Source organism: Lycorma delicatula, chromosome 8 (genome assembly GCF_047948215.1).
Source record: "Lycorma delicatula isolate Av1 chromosome 8, ASM4794821v1, whole genome shotgun sequence".
NCBI lineage: Eukaryota > Metazoa > Arthropoda > Insecta > Hemiptera > Fulgoridae > Lycorma > Lycorma delicatula.
The window spans coordinates 3,369,468-3,392,422 of NC_134462.1; the positions used below are offsets into that span (position 1 = coordinate 3,369,468).

The 22,955-nt window shown below is 29.3% G+C and overlaps 1 protein-coding gene across 2 annotated transcripts in view; it reads right to left on the reverse strand.

Moving 5' to 3' along the window:
- Positions 1 to 22,955, reverse strand: part of TH1 (negative elongation factor complex member TH1) — a 34,608-nt gene that overhangs the window by 307 nt on the left and 11,346 nt on the right. For both annotated transcript variants that reach the window (XM_075373473.1, XM_075373474.1), the window contains exons 5-13: positions 22,191 to 22,300; positions 21,103 to 21,210; positions 19,231 to 19,380; positions 18,797 to 18,927; positions 18,312 to 18,499; positions 14,635 to 14,872; positions 11,355 to 11,565; positions 9,028 to 9,168; positions 6,989 to 7,118 (exon numbers count right to left, since the gene is read on the reverse strand). In XM_075373473.1, the coding sequence (XP_075229588.1) occupies positions 6,989 to 7,118; positions 9,028 to 9,168; positions 11,355 to 11,565; positions 14,635 to 14,872; positions 18,312 to 18,499; positions 18,797 to 18,927; positions 19,231 to 19,380; positions 21,103 to 21,210; positions 22,191 to 22,300 (1,407 nt within the window). The remainder of the gene's footprint in view (positions 1 to 6,988; positions 7,119 to 9,027; positions 9,169 to 11,354; positions 11,566 to 14,634; positions 14,873 to 18,311; positions 18,500 to 18,796; positions 18,928 to 19,230; positions 19,381 to 21,102; positions 21,211 to 22,190; positions 22,301 to 22,955) is intronic.

Here is a 22,955-nt window from a genome sequence, read left to right on the forward strand (position 1 = left end):
ATATGTATGCATGTATATTGATACTACATATACATGTTCAAATAATATGATTGTATATTTATATATACAATTAAATAAAATCCATTACAGTTTTAAAATACTAAAAACATATCAAAGACAAAAAATAAAATGATATAATTAGTTAAATAAAGATAGTTATAACTTGCATTTTAAATATAAAGAGTTAACATTCAGCGGATATTAATTAAATTCCTGCCAGTACTTTAAGTCAGAGACGCTATTATTACTCTTCTTTAAAATGAATTAATGAATCTTTCAGTGATGAAACATTTACCAACTGCCTTAAATTTTTCAATATTATTGCATTCCTTAAAAACTCAAGGCTAAATTAAAAAAATTATAGGCCAAATTCCTGATTGTATTTTCCAAATTATTTTTAAAAATTACGAAAAACAGAATTTTAATATTTCTTAAAAAACATTAAGTATTAAACTTTTGACATTGTTTTAGGAAAACATTATCCAGCAACACACTCATTTTCATAGTTTTAAGAAAATATTTTAAATAGTGTAACCTTAAAAAAAGATTCCATTTTCAATTTTTTGCAACATTGTATAAAGAGTTGCTTATAAATAGTTAAGTCACTACTTAACAACCATTAACATGTATTTCAAAATTTCATGTTTTGATAAGTTTACACATTTGCTAGTTCTCACTTCAAGATGTAAAACATGGATAGCATAGGGAAATGTCCTTGATCCTTTGCTTTTCTTATTGTTTATTAATAATCTGACTCAAGATCTTGAACAATTCATTGATACCCTCTTTGGAGATGACACAACTATATGTAATTCTGAGAATAATTATTTAAATCGCTTGAAAATTCTACATTTGTTCAAAAATCTATTTACTGGGTGGAGTTTAATCATGTAACTGTAAAATAATTGCAGTGTGATAAAATCACATGGACAGAATTTCCATTAATGTTAATAACAGTGCTTCTGTTATGCATAAAGCAACATTTGTGGGTGTTTTATTTGATTAAAAATTTTCTTAGGATGATGAAACTGATTTTATTTGCAACAAAATTAAACTGTGCTACTTTGCGTTTAAGTGTCTTAATAAACCATTAAGCTTATCATCATTATTAACTATTTACTATGCTCACATATATTCCCATCTGAAGTATACTATCATCTGTTGGGGCTCCCTCAAAAAGTCAGAATGAATTTTCAATAAACAAAAGTGGGCTAACAAATCAGTGTTTGGCATCTGTAAGTTCATGCAAATCATGAAATTATTAGAAATTTAAAAACATTAATTATATTTTATTTTAAATATAATATTAAAATCAGCTTACCAATAGATTATTTAATTCCCTCAAATATTTTTGGCTATTACGCCATCTTCAGGAGAATAATAATTATAATAATAATAATTTAAATTAAAATATAAAAATATATAAAATTCACAACATAAAATTGTTAAAATCATAACAAGTGATCGTCATAAGTTAAAATTGTAAATTTAAACTAAAAGTAAGTACATCCGGTTTGTAATAATGTCACAATTTTTATTCACCTGTATTTATATTTATGAATGTGTAATTTTTGTAAAAAAGAAAAGTCACTTATTCTAGAAATTAACAATATCGTCTTATTTTAGTCTTCATAAATATAATAATAATACGTCTTATTTTTGACAGTCAAAAAGAAAGTGTGTAAGAATTTGAAAAAAGTTAAGAATCTACTTAATTGTGTAAATCTAATTTACAAATAAAACACATCGTACAAGTCATATGAATCTATAATTACTGAATTCCATAGCAATGGAAGTTCTGTGAGATTCTCAAATCATTCAAAATAAGTTTGAATGAATCATGAATCAATCTGTATTGAGGAAGGAAATTGCAGCCTGCATCAATGATAATGACCTTCCTGTTGGTATTTTTGCTGACAAAGTAATAATCACAGATCTAAGCATATTGTTGCCATAAGAGTCCCAATTTTTTATATTTCATCAGAACACTTATGCAACTGCATTTATCTTGACAACTTTGTTAAAAATTATACCACGCAGGTTTGATGGAAAGTATTTTAGATACATTTAAAATATCTGTTTTTGATTCATCTTTTTTAAGAACTAATTTAGTTGGTATGGCATTTGATGGATTCTACTAGGTGTGGAAAAACACATGAAAGATCAACTTGCTCTAGAAAAAAAATCTGTTTCCCGGGACTTAATACACAGAATTGAACTAGCTTCAATTCAGCTCAGAAGCTCAGATGAAGCTAGTTCATTAAACTAACTTCAGAACTGAGAAACATTCCTCTGTTCCTGATCTAGCTCAGAAGGGTCACACCCTCACTGAAGAAATATAAAAGTTCTCTGCAAGAAATAAGTATGAGTTACTTTTGCAGACATCAAAGGGTTTGAAGATTATTTTTATAAACCAAAAGCATTTAAAACTTTGAAATTTGCAAGCTACTCTGAATCTATGTTTAAAATGTTTCTTGGAGATTATTATAGTTTTTTTGTGCAACAGAAAAGTTCCAGAATCTTTTGTCCTGAGAGACAGACTATTTTCGAAAATAAATATTTTTATTCTTCTTTTAATAGCCGACACTTACTCCATTTCGGTTTCTTTATCAAAAGAAATTCAGTCGTTACCATTTACCTTGGCAGCATGTATAGTTCATGAAAATATCTAATAGTTAGATATTATGATTAAATATGTAAATGATACTCCCTCCACCAACATCAGAGACAGTTTATAAATTGCCTGAATGCAACTTCAAGCAAACAAAACTGTCTTGTGAATTTATCATGGATTGTAGTACCTTTATGTTTGTGCCTTAGTTTGATGTTCCAGTGAGCAGCAAAATTTTAAGATCACTTTCTAGTAGAGTTTGTAATGAAGTAGTGAGGGAAATTGTAAAATGTGCTAAAGATTTTTTGAAGTTTTTAGTGCTACTCAAAGAACAATGTCAGACTTACCTGAATATAAATGAACCCAACAAATCATTCTGTCAAGGTTATTAAGATAGCAGATTTTTGTTCAACTAGTACTTTCTGATATTTCCAAGAAATAATGTAGCTAATAACAAAGCAGACCAAAATTTTGATTCTTTTGAAACTTTTTATTACACAATCAGTGTTTGCTCATATTTTTCTATCATCTATTGATAAAAGGAAACTTTTTTTTGAATATAAACTATTGTTCTGGATGATGGAGAAATTAAATTTTGTAAGAGTTGGTGAACATATTCTTGATTTCAAGTATTTGCTTAAAGCAGTAGTGACAATTTTCATCAAAAATATCCTCGTGAGTATTAAGTTATTGAAATTTGTGATGACTACCCCAGTTTCAAAAGCACTTTGTGGAAACTGGAGTTCTGTTTACCAATTTAATGACTAAGTGCCCTGCAGCCAGTGATTTTTCACATGAGCAGATTGGTACTACTGATATGTTGCCTTATGTAATGATAAATGGACCACCTGCTGGTTATAAATGAAACAGAACTTTTTTTAAATTGACTCTGTCAGAAATGTGGGACTCGGTACTACAACCATTTCAGGCCAGTTTCAAAAAATAAATTTCTCAAGTCATCCAAAGTTATAAGGAGAACCCAAGAAGATTTAATAAATGAATCTTTGCCATGTTTTAAAATATAAGAAAACTTAAAATTAAATAAGCTTATCTATCTATATTTTGAAAATTGAAAAAGAATTGTATATTTCTGGCTTGCTTATTTATTCACCTATTATAATATACGTAGATTTCTATACATACTCCCTCTATATATTTCTATATATTACAAATTCAATAAAATAAATATATTTCTAAGAAACCTAATCCTAAAAAATTTCCAATTTTTTATCTGACATTATTATTTTATTACACTGTGGGACTTTGAGAGCCAGATTGCATCAAACAATTTTTTAAGACCATTTCATATTACGCTACTTCTAAAAAGCTTGCAAAAATTTTTTTTTTACCCACAAACTGTTGCAGAAAGATTAAAAACACTCTGCTTGTGATGGAGGGGGGGGGTGAATGTTAATAACATGGTACAGTTAGATATGAAGATAGTGAGAGAAATTATAACAAAAAAAGTATAGGAATATTAGTTAAAATATGATAACTAAAATCCTCAATAAAAGATTGTGCCAGTACATTCTGCCTTTTATCTATTTCTCCAATTTTTTGCTCAAAAATTTATTGGAGGAAACCTCTTTTGGATCCATTCAAAAGAAAAAAAAAACCTAAGTTCCATAGAAGTCTTTGCACTACAAGCATCCAATACTGTTTTAAACATTGGAAAAACCACACACAGTAGTGTGTTGACAAAGATGGGGCATAAATTGAAGGTTAATAGGTTATTTACTATAACATTGTTTAAAGCCAAACCTCATGAATATAAAATAAATTAATAATATGAATTTTTAAAAACAGTTAATATGCATCAATATAACTCAATTTACAATTTATAGGTCAAAAGCAACAGTAAATTCTATTGGTGATGTTAAATACTAATTCATAAACTTGTCTCAAACTATTGTCAACTGTATACCTATTGCTATTCTTTTGCATGTCTGATCTACATCTACAGAATTTAGTCTACTAGTATAAGATTAAATTTTGAGGATTTTTCTACTTAAGACTTTGAAAAAAGAGTATACTTATTACACAGTGTATATTTAATTATGAAACATGGGTTTAACATTTTTTTGCATTCTTATGCAAATTAAGTTGAAAATTTTCAACATAAAAATAAGTAATGTCCAAGTAATAATTTTTTTCATTAATCTCCTAATTTAGGCATAAGAAGAGTACAGCTTATTATTTTGAGTTTATTTAAAACCGAGATTCAGCCCGATTCAACCCGATTAGAATTTAGTCTTTATCTTCTGTAGGAATGATTTAAGTTTAAACAATTTTAGTTCCCGATCTAAATTTTTGATACAAGTAGTGCCATCTCTCGGACAACCAAGTAACTATGTAGTATGATGCCTGACAAGTGTGTGTGTGTGTGTGTGTGTGTGTGTGTGTGCAAAATTTCAAAATTTCTCTAGTTATATTTGGCTGCATATGTTGTATTCATGTGATCTTGTGATATGGAACAGAAGCGCGATAAAATTTTGTGTTCGACTTTAGAAATCTTTCGTTGAAACTTATTCTATGATACAGCAAGCATTCATTGAAGAACCTGCATCTCGTATTACAACATACACATGGTGGAAAGACGGTAGAGAGTCGTTGGATGATGATGAATGAAGCAGGAGGCTGTCAACATCTGTTCAAGATGAAAACATTGTGAGAGTGCACACACTCCTGCTCGAACAACCTCATTTTACCCTTTGGGCCAAAGCAGAAGAGCTAAACATTGGTAAAGACGTGGTACATACAATTCTAACAGAAAAAATGTACTGCTGAAAGGTGTGTTCTCGTTTCATTCCACACTTCTTGACCGAAGAACAAAAACAGTGCGTCTTTCTTGTGCTCAAGAATTCATTGAAACTGCTGATACACCCGAATTTTTTGCCAACAATTGTAACTTGGGGATGAAAGCTGGTGCTTCATGTATGATCTGCAAACAAAGCTTGGTTGAGTCCTGGAGGACAAACATTGGTGAAAGTTAGGCAGCAAAAATCAAGAGTGAAAACGATGTTGACTGCATTTTTTGACTCAAAAGGCCTGATTCATCATGAATTTGTCCCAACTGGTCAAACCGTGAATTCTAAATTCTATTTGGAAGTAGTGGCTGATGTGTTGCATTCGTTGAATCTGGCCAAGTACTGGGATCCAGGTAGTTGGACTCTCTTGCACGACAATGCCCCAGCACACATGGCAACAGTTTTAACATGTTATTATGTTGCAAATCAGATCACAGTCTTATCCCACCTGACTTACCTCCAGCAGACTATTTTCTGTTCTCGCAACTCGTTTAAGATGAAAGGCCGCTTTTTTAGAAACATTCTGCTACACAAAGGGCTCGCACCGAGCAGTTGAAGGCGATCCCACAAAGTGATTTCTCCAGAGCGTTTGACGGGCTCTACCAGTGCTGCAATGAGTGTATAACTAGAGAAGGGTTCTTCTATGTAGAGGGCTGATGTGTGTAAATTTGTTTATCTTTAAATCTGTATTTTTTATTTAATTTAGTTCAGAAACTTTTCAGATATACTGTGTATGTTTCCTACTGTTCTTTCATTAATCTTTATACTGAATTTCCACAATTCATTTTTATAATACACACAATGCATTTTACAAATTACTACATCAAAGTTTCAGGAACGTTTAATACAATAAATACAAAACTGCAAAATATATTGCTGTATCATTTATACAGTTAATGAAACATAATAAAAACAGTTTTTTTTTGTTTTTAAGCCTTTAAACAAAAGGTACATTTATTAACAAAAATAAGTAAATTTTGTAAATGTTGTGTATATAAAAAGGCAATTGGGGAAAATGGAGACTCCATTCTCAAGTAACAAAAGATTCCTGGCCAAATGTAATAGAGTGAGGAGGAAAGTAGTGCCCTGTTATACCTTTTTAATTGAACTGAATATACTACACATAGAGTGAAATCCAGATAATGTTCAAACTTACAAGTAACACCTCGAATCTAATCATCACAGAGCCTTGTGTAGATAATATACCATCATTATTATTAGAGAAAGCAATTCTGGTTGATAGTGGACATTGTCATCTACACAATTTATACATTCAACACGGCTATAAAAAAAAACTACAACAAACATCACAAGCAACAAATTAATGAATCTCTGATCCCCACAAGATGGGATCCTGTCTCCCATATTCCTTAACAAGATCCCTGCACAAGCAGTACCTTGCAACAATTCAACACAGGATCTTCTTTTATTACACCACTGAAATATCATCATGATAATAATGTGATAACAGCAATAAGATGAAGACGCTGCATACAAAACATGTTCTATGACAATAGATAAAACAGCAACACATCAACCCTAAACTAAGAACACATTAATGATTACTCACCGATAAATTCTGAAACAGGATCATTATCACCATCCCCTCTCATTGTACCCGTTATTTCTTCATTTTCCACAATTGGTAGGAACAATTGCACAAATTCTGGGGTATAAGGAGGTGCAATTGCCTCAAGAACCTTAAATATTACAAGCAAAGAGACAATTGCTATTACATTAAAAAAACTAATAAATCAATAACATTCTAAATGATTAAAAATTGCCAACCTCCAAAGTGGAATTCTACTGTGGCTGATTTTCACCTGGAAAAGGATATGGTATGAATCACAGTCAGGATAAACTATCTTTCCACATGTTAAATAAGTATATACATATTACATTCCCGCACTAGTCCTTCTACATTAAGTAAAATCAATTCAATTTATGAAAATTCAACAACCAATGTAACTTAATTTTCAGACGACTGCAATAGTATATAGGAGATAGGTAATGTATTTAAATGATACACCTAAACTTTTCGATTTTTGTTTGTAATCTTGTAACTTCAGAATTTTCAAGAAATAGGAATCAAAAATTTGTTACATGATATGTGATAATCAATGATATGTGAAACAAAAATTATGGATAGTAGATTCCATACTTACAACAATGAAAATTCAAAATTGATTCAAACACATGAAAAAAATATTTAAAAGAAGAAAGGGCTGAGAAAAAAGATTTTAAAACTATATACAATCAAACTTTGCCAAAAAAAAAAAAAAAAACAATAATTTGATAAATAACAATAGAATTGTGCAAATGTTTGTATTCTATTAACCGCAAAACATACCCCAAATTTAATAATAGAAACACATTATTATCCTTTTAATTGTAACTTAATTTTTATTGAAGAAAAAATTTTAGAGTAATTCATGAATATATGTTCAAAGCGATGAATGGGATGTCCATAAAGGCAACTATTAGCAATAAAAAACCTAGATCAAAAATATTTCTTGAGAATTTGGACGTAGATTAACGACTTACATTTTTAATCAGTGGTATGAATTACATTCAAATAAATGAAATATCTTTTTTTCATAATAAAATGCTTAACATCTACGCTAATAAATCATAATTGCTAGAAATATAATAACCAATATATTAATGATTTAGAAGTTAAATAACCAACAATTAAAATTAAAAAGTGTAAAATCATCTATTTATTTATTAATTAGAGAATGTTGGATTACATATAATAATAATTAAATAAAGTTATAAAACCAGAAGTCACATATGCAGCAGAAACACTCTTCCATCTGAACAAACAATCAAAGACAGACAGACTCCAGAAAATCGAAAGAAGAATTGGAAGAACCTGTATCAACAAAAAGTGCAAGTAAGACGGGCAACAGTGGATTGTGCTTAATAAATTCATGTACAAAGAGTTAGAACCCCATCACTGATATCATACATAAGAGGAGACTAGGATTCTTTGGAAACATCACGAGGATCCAAGATTTAGATCCAGACTTCTGAAACAGCTGGTACAGTACAATCTTGACACTAAAACCACCAAAACAGGATGCAGATTGATCAGAGAAATATGAGAGGATCTGAAGGAAATTGGCCTTATTCTAGAAGACATCAAGATAAAATTAAATGAAAAAATCAAGGTAAAAAAAAACACTTGTTTCACAGTCACAAGAAAGAAACTCGCAACACAAATATTTTTAACACCAAAACGGGCATGGAGATCAGAATGTACAACATATCCATAGCTAGGAAACTTTTTAATGTTTTTTTTTTCAATTTTAGATTTTTCTTTTAACTGATTTTATTGTTTCTGGTGTTGGAATATATAATGTTTTCTACATATGCTGATCATTTAGTATCATTTCTAATTTTCGGTATAGAAATTTTTGTAAATAATGATGCTTTTGTTTGTTTGTACTTTTATTTTGTTGGTACATAAAGCAACCCAAAATTCATTTGAAGATTTGATACTTTCAACTAACTGAAATTTCCTGTAATTTAAACCAGCTTGGATTACACTCATTTAACGAACAATCTACTTAAACGATACTAAAATACCAAATTAATAATAATTACCTCAGTAACAAAATATCTGATAAGTGAAATATCAGTATCACCACGAAGCCAACACTGCTTAATATATTTAACTACAGGTACAACGCAACCACGACTTAAAAGATTAACCATTCTATCAAGAAGCATTTTACGCATCTCCAACTGTAAAATAAAAAAAACAACAACAATACTGTTTAGTAAAATCCTTTCATTGTCTTTCCTTGAATGAATTTGAAAGATTTTTATAAATTTAAAAAAACTGGCTACACAACTTTCCCAGTTTTTCCTCGACAGATTTTTATTTCAAGTACACCATAGGATTTTTAAATATAAATTCACTTAATTATGCAATATTAGAGTGCATTGAGAAAAAGATCAAAAGGAAAAAATTTGGCTTTGATTTGACCCTTGATCGAATTATGTTCTTATCATAAAAATTATACAGTTCTAAAAATATAATTGAGAAAAAAAATGTTGGTCCTAGTTGACTCCTTGACTGAATAATGTTTTTATCACCAAAATTATACTATATTAAAGTATAATTGCTACAAAAAAAGTAAAAAAATATTGAGTCCCATTTGATTTTCATATAACATTTTAAAGAGCCACAAAAATGTATCAGAAATTATAAAAAATTTGTTTAATTCTTAAGTTGGGTACTACAAGACTCTTTTTAAATTCTCATGTTATTTACATTTATACTAAAAATACATTTGCAGTTTCATACTTGAAAATTAAAGTTTAAAAAAATAGATATCTTAATGGGTCCCATATCTAGCTGCTCCCTTGTTTTTTGGCGCTGAAAGTTTATTCATCGGAGGGATTATATACTTCAATAAGTTGATCTGATTTGGTGCAACATTGTTCAAAAAGGGTAAAAAATTATAGTTTAGTAAAAAAATATGGATGCCCCTTATCTGATGGCGGTAAAAATTAAAATTTGGGATATATACTCCCAAATCTCAATTCTTTTAGTATGACATATGAGGCAAAAACTGTTTAGAAATAATATTCCATATCTCCCACTCTAAATCCAATTGACTTAAAGCTTTTGAATTGAAAATAAATTCATATATACTCTCACCATACTAAGCTCAGGTTTTTTTTTATAACTATTAACAGAAAAAAGTCAAGTAAAAAATGTTTCCGTATTCTGTGTTCATGGAGCAATGGTACCAAATCACAGAACCACCAAAGAATGAGATTATATGCATTTACTCTAATAATGATGAAAATAGAAGAGCATGACGTGTTTAATAACACTAGATTCAAAAGTAAACAGGATCTGAATAAGAGTATAAACTCTATCCCTTACATCCTAATGGTTCCACAATAACTGGAATATCTAAAAGAGAAAATAAAAGAATCTTGAAATAAAAAGGTGAGAAATACAGATAAATTAATAATGATTAATTATTAATGTTTGATGAGCCATATGTAAATAACCAGTTACCATACTCGGCTAAAGTTCAACACTGTTTCACTGCATAATTCTAGCATTTATAATTAGCTAAAATTAATATTGGTCTTTTATTTATTTTTCTTTTTTCTAAGAATTGAAGTAACAACTTTAAACATATGCCTGTTTACATTTTCGCAACTCCTCTAGCGACCATCCTCATTGCTCAATAATGTAATTTCATAGTAGCTATTTAAAAAAATTGTTGTAAAATAATGGCTGTGTCAAACCTTAACAATAAATGATTTATACTATTTTATCAATGTTCATTTAAATTATCTGTATCCATTTATTATTGACCATCTACCCTATAATTATCCACTAACTTCATAAATAACCCAGAGTTGAAATTTTTTCATATGCTACACATATCCATATAATTCCTCTAATAGCTAGGAAGAGCAAACAGATGTAAAAATTCTAACAAATCACTCCCATCAAATTCCAGAAAAATATGAAAAAAAGGACATAAAAAATGAATATTTTTTTTATTCACTCTCTTGTTATTATATAAATAATTATTATTTTACAGATTGTCTTGGATAAATTAACAATGTGTTTATTCAAAAGGAATTTTCAGTTAATAAGTAATTCCTTTTGAATCTGAACTGGAATTTGAATCCGTAGGTCAGTGAGTGTCACCAAGGGTTACCAAACTATATGCCTAAGTCACCATACCAAACAAACTACATGATATCAAACCAGAGAATTAAAAATTAAGAAAGGTGAAGGATACAGGTTGCTGTAACAGAACTGATCTCCATTTCAGATGACTGTTCATCTGATGTTTTCTCAAGTGATTAACCGAAAGAAAAACTTCCCTCTAAGCAGCAGCAATTTTTTTTTTTTTTTAACGTAACAAACATTTTTTATATAATTTTTAACTTACCTGAACCAGGATTTCTAATTCATCCTGTTTGGATTCAAATAACTGTATAAACAATTGAAGAACTCTATGATGTAAAAGATGATGGCACGTAACAACTTCGTCTAGTAAAGCTAGATGAATAGGCGTATGTTCAGTACACAACTTGAAATAACTAGGTTCTGTTACTGTACATTCCACCCATCTAACTACACCAACTGACACGACAGGTGTTCTAGAAGAAATAAAGAAAAAAATGGAAAGACTGATTTCTTTCACAACATACACCAAAAAGTAAAATATACATATATACATGAATATAAATAAATACTTATCAAATGTTCATAAAAAATATAAAGGATTTTAAGAATTCTTATCATACTCGTTATGCAGAAAGAATAAGTATCTCATTTTCCCTCTTCCCAGTGTAAATTGTAAATTATATATTTTAAATTCTACTAACAAAAACTTTTACTGAACAAAAGTTTTTACTGAAATGAACATTACACCATTTGTATGGTTTTATTTTAATGAAACAGCATATTGTTAATTTTTAATATTCTTAATATTTTATTTTAATGTGCAATTTAATAAAATGAATTCAATCTTGACTGAGGATGCAGGGTCCCGCAAAAGTACTATCATGATAAAATTAAGGTAAGAAATGTCTTATCTCAATTGTCTGTACTATGTGGTTTATATTAGTAGAATTTAAAAGATATAATTTAACAATACAGAGTAATAAGAATCTTAAAGAGATTAATTTCAATAAAATAAATGGTAAATTATACAAATAAATAGCTTTTATCATATATAATTCTGATCTAACTGAAATCAGTATATATTTCACAGCAGGAAGTACTACAATACTACCAGGTGTTTTACACCATCTAACCCAGTCTTTATTATGCCTATAAATCATGTAAAGCATTTGAGACACAAGCGTCACAGACAATGAGGTGAATTATATTCATTAAGCAGCTAGTACCTGTTATGAATGGAATTAATTTGTCACTTACAGTGTTGAATGTCAACTACCTTTAAATAAAGGTATTATAAAGGCCACAGAAAACCACTTCAATCTTCACTTTCTGAACAAACTTGGCATGAAGTGCTTGTTATTCTAGAGAACGGCTATGTCATTTTTTTGGAGCAAATGCTACTTCGGTTTACACTTAACGTAGATATGATAAGATGGCATTAAAATATACAACCTCAATAATTTAATTTTATGGATCTTAAGTCAGGTTCCCTGCAACCTATAAATGACGAATACAATTTATGTATTAACAATTTACTACCTAAATAACCTTAAATGATAATTACCAAATTTTCAGTAAAAAGCCATTATGGTGATAATTACTCTAAGATGTCTTCATAGCTGGATGATAAAAGGCGTGTTTTTAAAGTAGATCCATTTTGATTTTTCAAGTTATAGATGCAATGCAGACAGTCCTTGCGTAGCTCAGTTATTTGAATCAATAATCAGCTGTTAGGAACAATAGTTTAGTCATTTTGTTGTATGTTGTTTATATTCATCCATTTATAATGCTACAATTTGTCATCCCAAAAGTGTGAAGTACAAAGAATAATCCAATTTTTGATGGCAAAAAATCAATTCTGAGAGTAAAATTCACATGCAAATTTGTTGGGCCAAATATTATGAGTGATACTAAAGTAAAACACTGATGCTGTTTATTTCAAGGAGGGCAAACAAACATTCATGATAAAAAATGTCAGTGATAACATGATTTGACTGAAAATGTTGACAAAAAAATTCAAGAAAAATAGTGCTTCGTTGAGTCACAATTGTCTTTGGTGAATCATGATGTTTCTCGATCTTCGATTTATGAAATTTTGACTGAAAAATTGGACTAAAAAAATTGTGTACCAGATGGGTATCAAAAATGTTAACTGACAAACATCCACAAGGAAAACATCATGAAAATAAAGGTGATGAATTGTTTGATAACATCAACAAAGATGAAACCTGGATTTCTTATTTGAGCGTCAAGACTAAACAATAAATATATCAGAATTCAACATTTTCTAGACTGAAGAAGTTCAAACAAGCAAGTTTGGTAGAGAAGCTTATGGCTAGTTTTTTTTTGTATAAGAAGGATGTCTTCCTAGTCAAATTTAGCGATTGCAGAAAAATACTGTGAATGCTGATACCTATTGTAAAACTAAAAAAAAAATTAGAAAATCCATAAAAAACAAGTAATGCTATCCCATGAAATTTTATTCTTGCATGGCAAAGTTCAGCTACACTCGACAAATCAGACAATGAGGTGATAGGAAAAGTTTAACTGAAAAAGCTTCAATCGTCTATGCTATAGCCCCAACTTAGCTCCCAGAGATTATTTTTTTTTTCATCTTAAAAATGACTTTGATCACAAATGTTTGACAATGATGACAAATAAAAAAATAACATTACTGCATGGCTTAAGTCATTAATGGTGGAATTTCTTGAAGTGCGAGTGAAGAAGCTATGAAAAGTGTGTTGAAATTGAAGGTAGCTGTATAGAAAAGTAATAAATAAATGTAATTTTTATACATAAGGAATAAAGTTTGTTCATATTTTTCAGTTCTGCTTCTATTTTAGAACAGATCTTACTTTGAAAACACACCTGTACTAAGAAAAAACCTGAAATAATTTTTTCTAACAAAATGATACTCCGCCTCCAACACAGAAATTGTCTGCATATTTCACAGAAAAGTAGGGAAAAACGAATTATAATTATAAGGACTGGATGCTGAAGTTCATGTAAATTGAAAGTCAATTAAAAAACAAGATGAACTTTTTTTAAAGTAAATAAAAGAAAATAAACCCATAAAAATGAATTATACTACTGTGAAGTAGTATTGTATGTGCGTGAGCACATACAATAGCAACAGTAAAACACATACTTAATTTAATTGCAAACAAATTTAATGCATTTTTTATTTTGTGACTGAAAGGGATTACTGAAAAAATCCTCAAAATAAGTTATCTTCAACAACTCTTAAATGACGTATTATGTTACATTTATTTATTCACTGTTGATGCATAAAGCATGACTTTCAACAGTGATTTGACTTCGATTTCACTTTTCTAGATTACTCATCTTTTTAAAATTTTTTTACAAGACATTTTATAAATTTATTTTTATTCCATAACATCAACAATTTAATGGTGGAAAACATTTCAAATGTTTAAAAAAAATAAAATAATGTACAGAGCAAAAAAATACCATAAATATTACAAATCATAATATTAAGTTAAAAGAAAAAACACAATAAAAATTAATATTAATTTACTTACTTAATACATTGATATAAAGAAGATAATTCACTAATTAATTCGGAAGATCCTTTATTGGTTGTACAAATCATATGAGTCCTTTCAATAGCTTGTATGGTTAACTTTAATTCATCTTTGTTAATATTTTTTCTAGAAAGTTCACATACACTAGCTGCATATGCTAATAAATATATATACTTAGGTTTATGTTCAGGATTTAATTTAACTCCTGGCTTGAATAATGAATCTACCAATAATTCTGAAAAATAATTATTAGAAACCAATAAATACACTACAGAAGTACGCCCCATAATAACTAAAATATTTTTTATATATATAGATGCCTTAAGAAGAATGCTGGGATTTCAAGAACGAATATAGCTTTTGATTTGAGGCACTTAATAATATTTTATAAGAAATCTTGAAGCGATAAAAATTAAGTTTTAGTTTATACTTTCACAGCCAGACAGTAGCTGCATTAGACTGCTGCATAGCCCAAGCTGTTATGAGCCTGGGCTTTAGTCCCATGGCACTGCCACAAGAGAAAGCACTCTTTCTCTTTCAGCACTAGTGCTGTGAATGTACTAGTTCACAGAAACAAAACCAGCGAAACAAAACCATAGAAATTCTCTCAGTGACAAAAGCATATGTTAAGTAATGTAAATAATCTTTGGAAAACAAGAGCACTCTCTGGGTAAGTCTAAATTAAGTGTTAAAACCAGGTTTGTTGAGTTCTAGCCTTGGTGGAGTAAGGACGTCCTGCTGTGTGCCTGTTTATCAACGTTGCTTGGTGATACATGTGTTGTTATGATTGTGTTCTGCTTATGGTTAATTATAATATTTTCTACATATTTTATTAAATCTGACACATTCCCTGTGTCAAATCAGTTTCTTTTATTTTAAAAAACATTAAATCAAATAAAATATTATTTATAATATTTTAAATTGTGTTCCAAGTGGTTAGTGTTTCTTTGCAACTTTTGTTTAAATTATGGATAAATTTGTAATGCTGCATTATCAAAAAGGAAAATGGGATTGTCCATTAAATTCGCCTGACGAGGAGGACCAAGCAGCAAAACGAATCCCTGGATCTGGTTCAAGGCATAGAAGCAATGATGAAGAAATTCTTCGATAAAAACTTGACCAAGCTGACAAAAAAAGAAGATATTTTGGATAAATTGGCTATGAATCGAGATCTCATGGAGGAAAATAGATTGTTGAAAGAAGAAGTGCGGATTTTGAAGGAAGAAAATGCCAAAACTTTGAGCGGCTTGATAATTACAAAGACCTATCCCCTAATAATTTAATATTCAAAAGGCTGAAATTTAATTCCAAAGCAGATTGCCGTGGGATTATCAGGGACTTTTGTAGGGATGTGTTATAAATAGATCGGTAAGTAATGATTAATCAGGTCCATACACTTAGTAAAAAAAAGGACAATGCTTCCATTATTGCGCATTTGCCAATTGATAGCAACATTGAGAATATATTAAAAAACACATGTAATTGTCATTCTTCTCATTCCCTGAAGCAAAACCTAACAGTAGTCCCAGAGGTTAAAAAAAATACATGATACTTCACAAGGACTTTTGTTGGGAAACTAGGAAAAAAAAGGTGAAAGCTTGTGGCAATTCAAAGTTATTTAAGTGATGGCGATAAGAACATGATTATTAATGTGGAACAGCTGATTATGGAGGGTCAAAAATTTACCTGGATGGCGACAAGACAGTTGATGTGCGGATCGCAAGACAGTGTGGCAAAATTAAATTATGACTTGGGAAAATTGTTAAAAAATCAATGGACTATCCGAGAAGATTCAATAGTGTGAAGCTGTCTGCCAGGAAGAGGAGAGAGATAAAATACTTAAGATTCTAGGATAAAATGTAGCGGGACTCCAGCGGTAAGTTATTGTTGCATGATTTTTTTCACTTATAAAGAGTGAAACTTGGGTGGATGATGAGAAAGCTGAACGATTTGAAAATTTGAAAGTTGAATGGGTTCCAGTAGTTAGATGTTACGGAAGGTCTAAAAGTAGAATTATGCTAGCCTATAAATCTAATTTGCAGGGTTTGAATTGTAGTTTATGCAAGTTGTGGGGAGGGACTGCTGTGACAGTAAAATGGGATGACTGCTGTGTGTATGTAACTCCAGTTTACTTAAACAGTAGTGGGATGTGGGAGGATGAGTTTATAAGATTATGGAGCTTTATGAAAACATTGGCAAAAATTGTTACTTTGTACTGTTAGGGGATTTTAATAGTAGAACAGGAGATCGACAGGTACAACCAGGTGAAATAGAGAGTAAATGGAATGTAAATGCCATTAGGTGTTCTGATGAGGTGGTTAATGCTTGGGGGTGGAAAGTGATTGAATTGTGTGAGAGGTTTGATCTGTCTGTTATGAATGAGAGCAGTAAGTATAAGAAGGGTGAATGGACTTTTATTGGGGGGATGGAAAGATTTGTTGTATATTTGTTTCATATCAACAAAGTTGTTAAGTTATTTCCACTGAGGTGAAAGTCGCTTAGGGAGACATTAAAGATGGTTTTAGTGAAATGAGAAAATCGAGGTAGTCAACAGATACAAATACTTGGGTGTTACTTTCACTTCTTTGTTCTTTTGGAGAGTACATAAGGGAACAGGTATCAGTAGCCAAATATAGTTTGAATAATATCTGGAGCAGTTTTTTGGCTAAAAATGAAATACTGGTGAAAAGTAAAAGGGATTATTTTTGAAGCAGTAATGAGGGTAGTGATAACATACAGGGGACAGGTTTGGGATTATTACGAGAGATGGATGTGAGTGAGTGAGTGAGAGTGAATGAACAGTGAGGGAAGCTAACAAGGGGGTCATTTTTGCATGACAATCCACAGCTGCTGCTATCCCTAACAATGTAGTAAACAAGAGTAAGTGGCAGATTTTTTATCATCCCCTTACAGGTCTGATTTGTTACAATTTGATTTTCATCTGATCACAAAATTAAAAAATTGGCTGTAACTCAACACTTCAAAGCAATGATGGAGTTAAAACTGTTATTTTTAAGGGTCTACAATTAACAGTAACTGGGAAATGCATAAATGCACTAAAAACTGAACTTCAAAAAGATTTTAGAATTCAGATAATTTATTACAAATAAAAGTACTTAAATAATATTTCAGAATATAATTGAAGTTTTAATTATAACAAAATTATTAAATAATTTACCAAAACTATTCCCAGGTATGTAATAATGCTGAGTGTGTTTACATAAGGAAATACACCCAATATGTGTGTATGACACACTTTATTAATGGATGCTAATAAATGAATTATAATAAAATTAAGTTCTCAAGATAAAAAAGATATACTACATCTAACAGCATGAATCGACTACTGTGGGAGACAAAAAAGGATATCTTACAAAAAGAAACAAAATATATTCTATCAATATCACAACTTTTTAGCCACAAAACATTTGGTATTACTCATCAACGTTTAGAAAGTAAAGTTGATATGCAGAGTGTTGATGGATCACTGGACCACTGACTGGCTTTCAAAGTATACTATTTTCTCTATACTGTACTGTTAGCAGTGCCAACACTATTTCAGAAAACCCCAAGTAGAATTACTGTGCATCTATCTAAACATTTCTGTACTTAAAAGACTAATTAAAGTAATTACAAGAAAAAGTTGTTCAATGAAAAAACAATTTAATTCTTACCTAAAAACTGTGGTGTACGAATGAGATCGATTGGAGGTGGTTCAACAGCTATATAATTACGATAAAGAACAGTTATATCAGCAGGATTAAGAGCATTTCTTGTTAACATAGATGTTAATGCTTGACATGCTTGAGGATATCTGGCAGCTCCATTCAATGCCATTGTAATAGGCGTCACATCATGTCGACTGAAATAAAAGTTATTTTTTAGTTGAATTTATTATATAACCTTTATTTTTAATATATTTTTATATAGAATTTTAAAAAATATCTCTGAAGCAATGTATAATAAGATTGTTTTTAAAACCTGAATTTTAATGGTTAAGGAATTCCAAAAAATGCTTTTTTGTTAGAAAAAAAAAATTTTTAAGGAAAATTAAATAGTAAATAATAAAAAGGTTTTTTGTAGAATGTTCTAAATGAATTAAAAAACTAAACAGCAAAGTTATAATAATAAATACATCATATAATATTGCATAACTTACTTTTTTTGAGCACATTTTGTTATCTCCTGCGCAAGTCGTTTAATATTTGAACCACCTTTATGTTCTTGCGCTAGAACTTGTAATAAAACCTGGCTGTAAACATATGTATGTTGACCATGACATACCATTTTCTGAAAGAAAATAATACTATTACTTACTATTAGCTAAGAATAAAATATTTTCCTAATGGAAGTATCTGTAGCACTAACATACAGATGGTTTTTTTAAACAAATTAAAATATAGCACATCTTATAATGTCCTATAAGAGACTAAAACTCTAAGATTCTCCTATTACGAAACTAACATGAGTAGAATATATAATGTATAATTATAATCAAATTATCCAAAGTAAGGTAGAAGAATTTTATGGAACTGATTCTGATCTTAGAAAATTATTTAATAAATGAACAAAAAAATTGAAATGTTTACTTACTGCACACTCATCAATACTCTGCTGCCAATCATCAGTGCATTGAAGGAATCCAGAAATAGCAGTCTTAAGCACTCTTGAAAATACTTCAATCTGCTGTGCTGCAGTAGATATACTTGTAATTTCACCTTGGAAACCAGCATCAGAAATTAACTAAGAAAAAACAAACATAAAAACCAATTACAGGTAAACTTTTACAACTAATTTTCACATAATATATCACTGAATATACAAAATCAATAACATTCATTTCCTTTTGTTTATGATTTCTTGTAGTCATTTGTAAAATAATTTAAAAATAATAAATGAGGGTCGTTCAGAAGGTTCTTGCCTTAACATGGTGCAAGTATGATCAAATGACAATGATATTGGTTAAGTATGATCCTTTAGATGGTGGGCTGCAGAGTTTTAGACATGTGCATTTAGTTGCACATGTCTTTATGGCAATCAAGTAAATCAAACAAGTTTTGACATTTTCTGAAAATTTAAATAATAATTTTATGAGAAGAAAGAAAAAAGGTTAGATTTCACTTTAAAGGATTCTTCATTTTTAAAAGTAAAAAAGAGGGCTACTAAATTTAAATGTAGTTGTACATCCATTCAACATAATGAGTGCTCAGGACCCCAAACCTGATGAAAAACAAATTTCTGATTGATGAAATTGTAAAACAAATCCATGTCATATTAAATGATTGCTGACTCAAGGTACACGAACATGCTAACATTACAAACATCTGTAAAAAAAAAAAAAACTGGGGTATAGTGAAGTAGTTGCTAAGCGATCTAGATCATCTTTTGGAATACTGTCTGCCACTTTGCTAATACCATAAGATTATTTTTGATGCTGACCAAACCTTCCACAACAGGTTAAAAAAAAAAATATTTATAATTTACTTTAATTTTCATCTTATAAATTTAATTTCATTGTAGAACTCATTGTTAAATTCAGGTACAAAATGAGCAAGTCTACTTAAAAAAGGATATTATAATAAAAGTTGTTTGTTTGGACATGTTTCCAAGAAGAAAGATATATGACATGAGACTCTAATTTTGATGTAAAACCATTTTGTAATTTTGATGTAAAACTATTAAATGAAATTACAGTATGATACTGTTGCTAGAATGAAAATATTTTCAATTAAGTAACCGATTCTTAATTAATTCATGCAAAATAAAATTATGCATAACTATTTCATTTTTTTCTTTGACATAGTATTCTGTATAGAACTTATAATTAACATGCAACATGGCTATTGGAAGGAATTCTAGAAACAGTTAAATTTATTCAAAGGATTGTTTTTTATTAACTGGGCATTAAAAATTCTCATTTAGCACAGATTATCAAGTGGTTATGATAATTGACAGAGTTAAGAGAAATACAAATGATAATATTTACAGAAGTTTTATGTATATAATAGATACACTAGAAAATGCTTTATTAGCAAAGAATTTTAAATGAATAAAGCATTGCGGATAATAGTTATCTGATAAGAGCTGTTAAAACAAAACACAGCTGAAAAAATAAATACACCGAACATGTTAGCATTGTTAGGAAAGAAATTCACTTTACAACAACAGTAATACAAAGGTAATAAAATTTGGTAGAGAATAACAGTAAGTTAGATTAGGAGAGGAGTTGCGATGAAAAAAAAACTTGAACACTATTAATGAAGAAATAAGGATTGGAATAATACTAAAAGGAAACTACTGACAGGACAGTATAATATATTGAAGTTAATTAATGCAGAATAAATAAAAATGAATAAAGAAATGCTTAAACCGTCAAGGAAATGATAAAAAAGATATTATATAAAGAATAGAATTTTAACTTGCATAAATAGAATTAAGTACAACTATAAAATAAAAATGAGTTACTTTAATAGTAAAATTGAGCATTAAGCAGTCCGGATATTCTTCTGCAAGTCTATAAATCAATGACCTCCAAGTAGGATGTTCAATCATTTCAGTCAACCAAGCTGGCGTCTGTAACATAATAATAAATATTTACACTACACATAAATGAAATGATTTGCTGATATATTTAACTCTATGCGTAACTTTGCTTTTGAAAAATTATTTATGACAGCCCTCTAAATGTTTACAAATGAGTAAGTACAAAAAAAAACACAATTTTGGTACTTGGTACAATGATTATGTATGTATAATTTTATAAAATTAAGACGGAATATAAGATTACCATTAGAATGTAAAAAATAGTATGATTTTTACCAAAGTATATAAACTAGAAATAGTCAACATGAACAAGAAGGTAATAAAGAATTTAAACCTGACGATACAATGTGATATATTACATTCCTACTCAGCAGAAACACAAAATAAAGAGAAATGGATGATGTACAATGAAATAAGTAAAGAACTTAAAAAGGGAAATGTTAAAGAAAAGATTAAAAAAATCAACTGAGAGAGATTACACTACATAAACTGTGTAATATTAACAGTTTTTTAAACAGGTGATTTATCTTAAATGTCATTTAACATAGGTATTTTATAAATTACAACCCAAAATTATTATCACAATAAATTAATAATTTCAAAACTCATATTACCTGTTAAAATAGCATCTAAGTTTAAACTGAGAAATCACTTCTATTACTTTTAGTTTGATCACAACCTTTTGTAAAATTCAGGTTTGGTATTTTATGAATATATATACAAATGCATATAATCAATGCCAAAAAAAAATATATATATATACACAGATTTCTTTTAAAACAGACACCAAATTTCAAAAAATGATATAAAAAAAATTCAGTTTTTTTCAAACAGATCTGTTTCTCATATCAAAATAATTTCAATTATTATAGACAAAAAATAGTAAAAATGCACTAGTATCTTTTTAGATGCTATGTTGAACATTTTTTAAATGCTCAACAAAAACTTTTAGTAAAGCAATCAATAAAAATTTAATGAAAAATGAAAAGATAATAATTATAAATAATTACCTCTCCCTCTTCACTAAATATCGTATCAGCCTTTTTTGGATCAAATGTCTTTAATATCATATCTTTAAGATGATTTTCTACCATTGCTTGAACATCTGTTACTTTCACTCCTGGAAAATGAAGTGACTAAATAAAGGAAAAACTAGGTTGAAGTACAAAAAAAAACTTTTAAATATCACAATCAAGAACTATAAAATAAATAAAGGATAAGACATTCATGCACGCAATATTAAGACTTCTATTGACCATGATTTCATAACCTTTAAATTCAATTTCACCATCACAATACTTATCTTCATCTTTTCTCACACATCCCTAATAAGACAACATATCTACAACTTATCTTGTCGGCTTTAATTATATAAGTTTTCTAGGAAGAATTGTTAGTAGTAATCGCTATTTAAAAACAGAAATTACAAAAATGTTACATTGGTAATATTAATTTTTTTAAAACCCTAACAGATCAAGAATACTAAGATTGTAAAATTCCTTTAAGAAAAGTTCAGTTGGATATATGGAGATGGGAGGTGTTCCTTTATAAAGCCTCCTATTCTCAAATGACTTCAGTCTCTGAAAAAAAGGACCAAATATTTTTATAGGGTTCATCTTTAAGCATAAAGGTGGACTCAATAAACTTCTGACCAAGGTTGTCTGTCTCATGCCGAGTACATCCTTTAGGTAATTTATCCTTTATCACATCTTTTCCTTATTTCTATTTCTAATCATAAATCAGGGTACATACCAATTTCTTTTGTCAGGATTTTT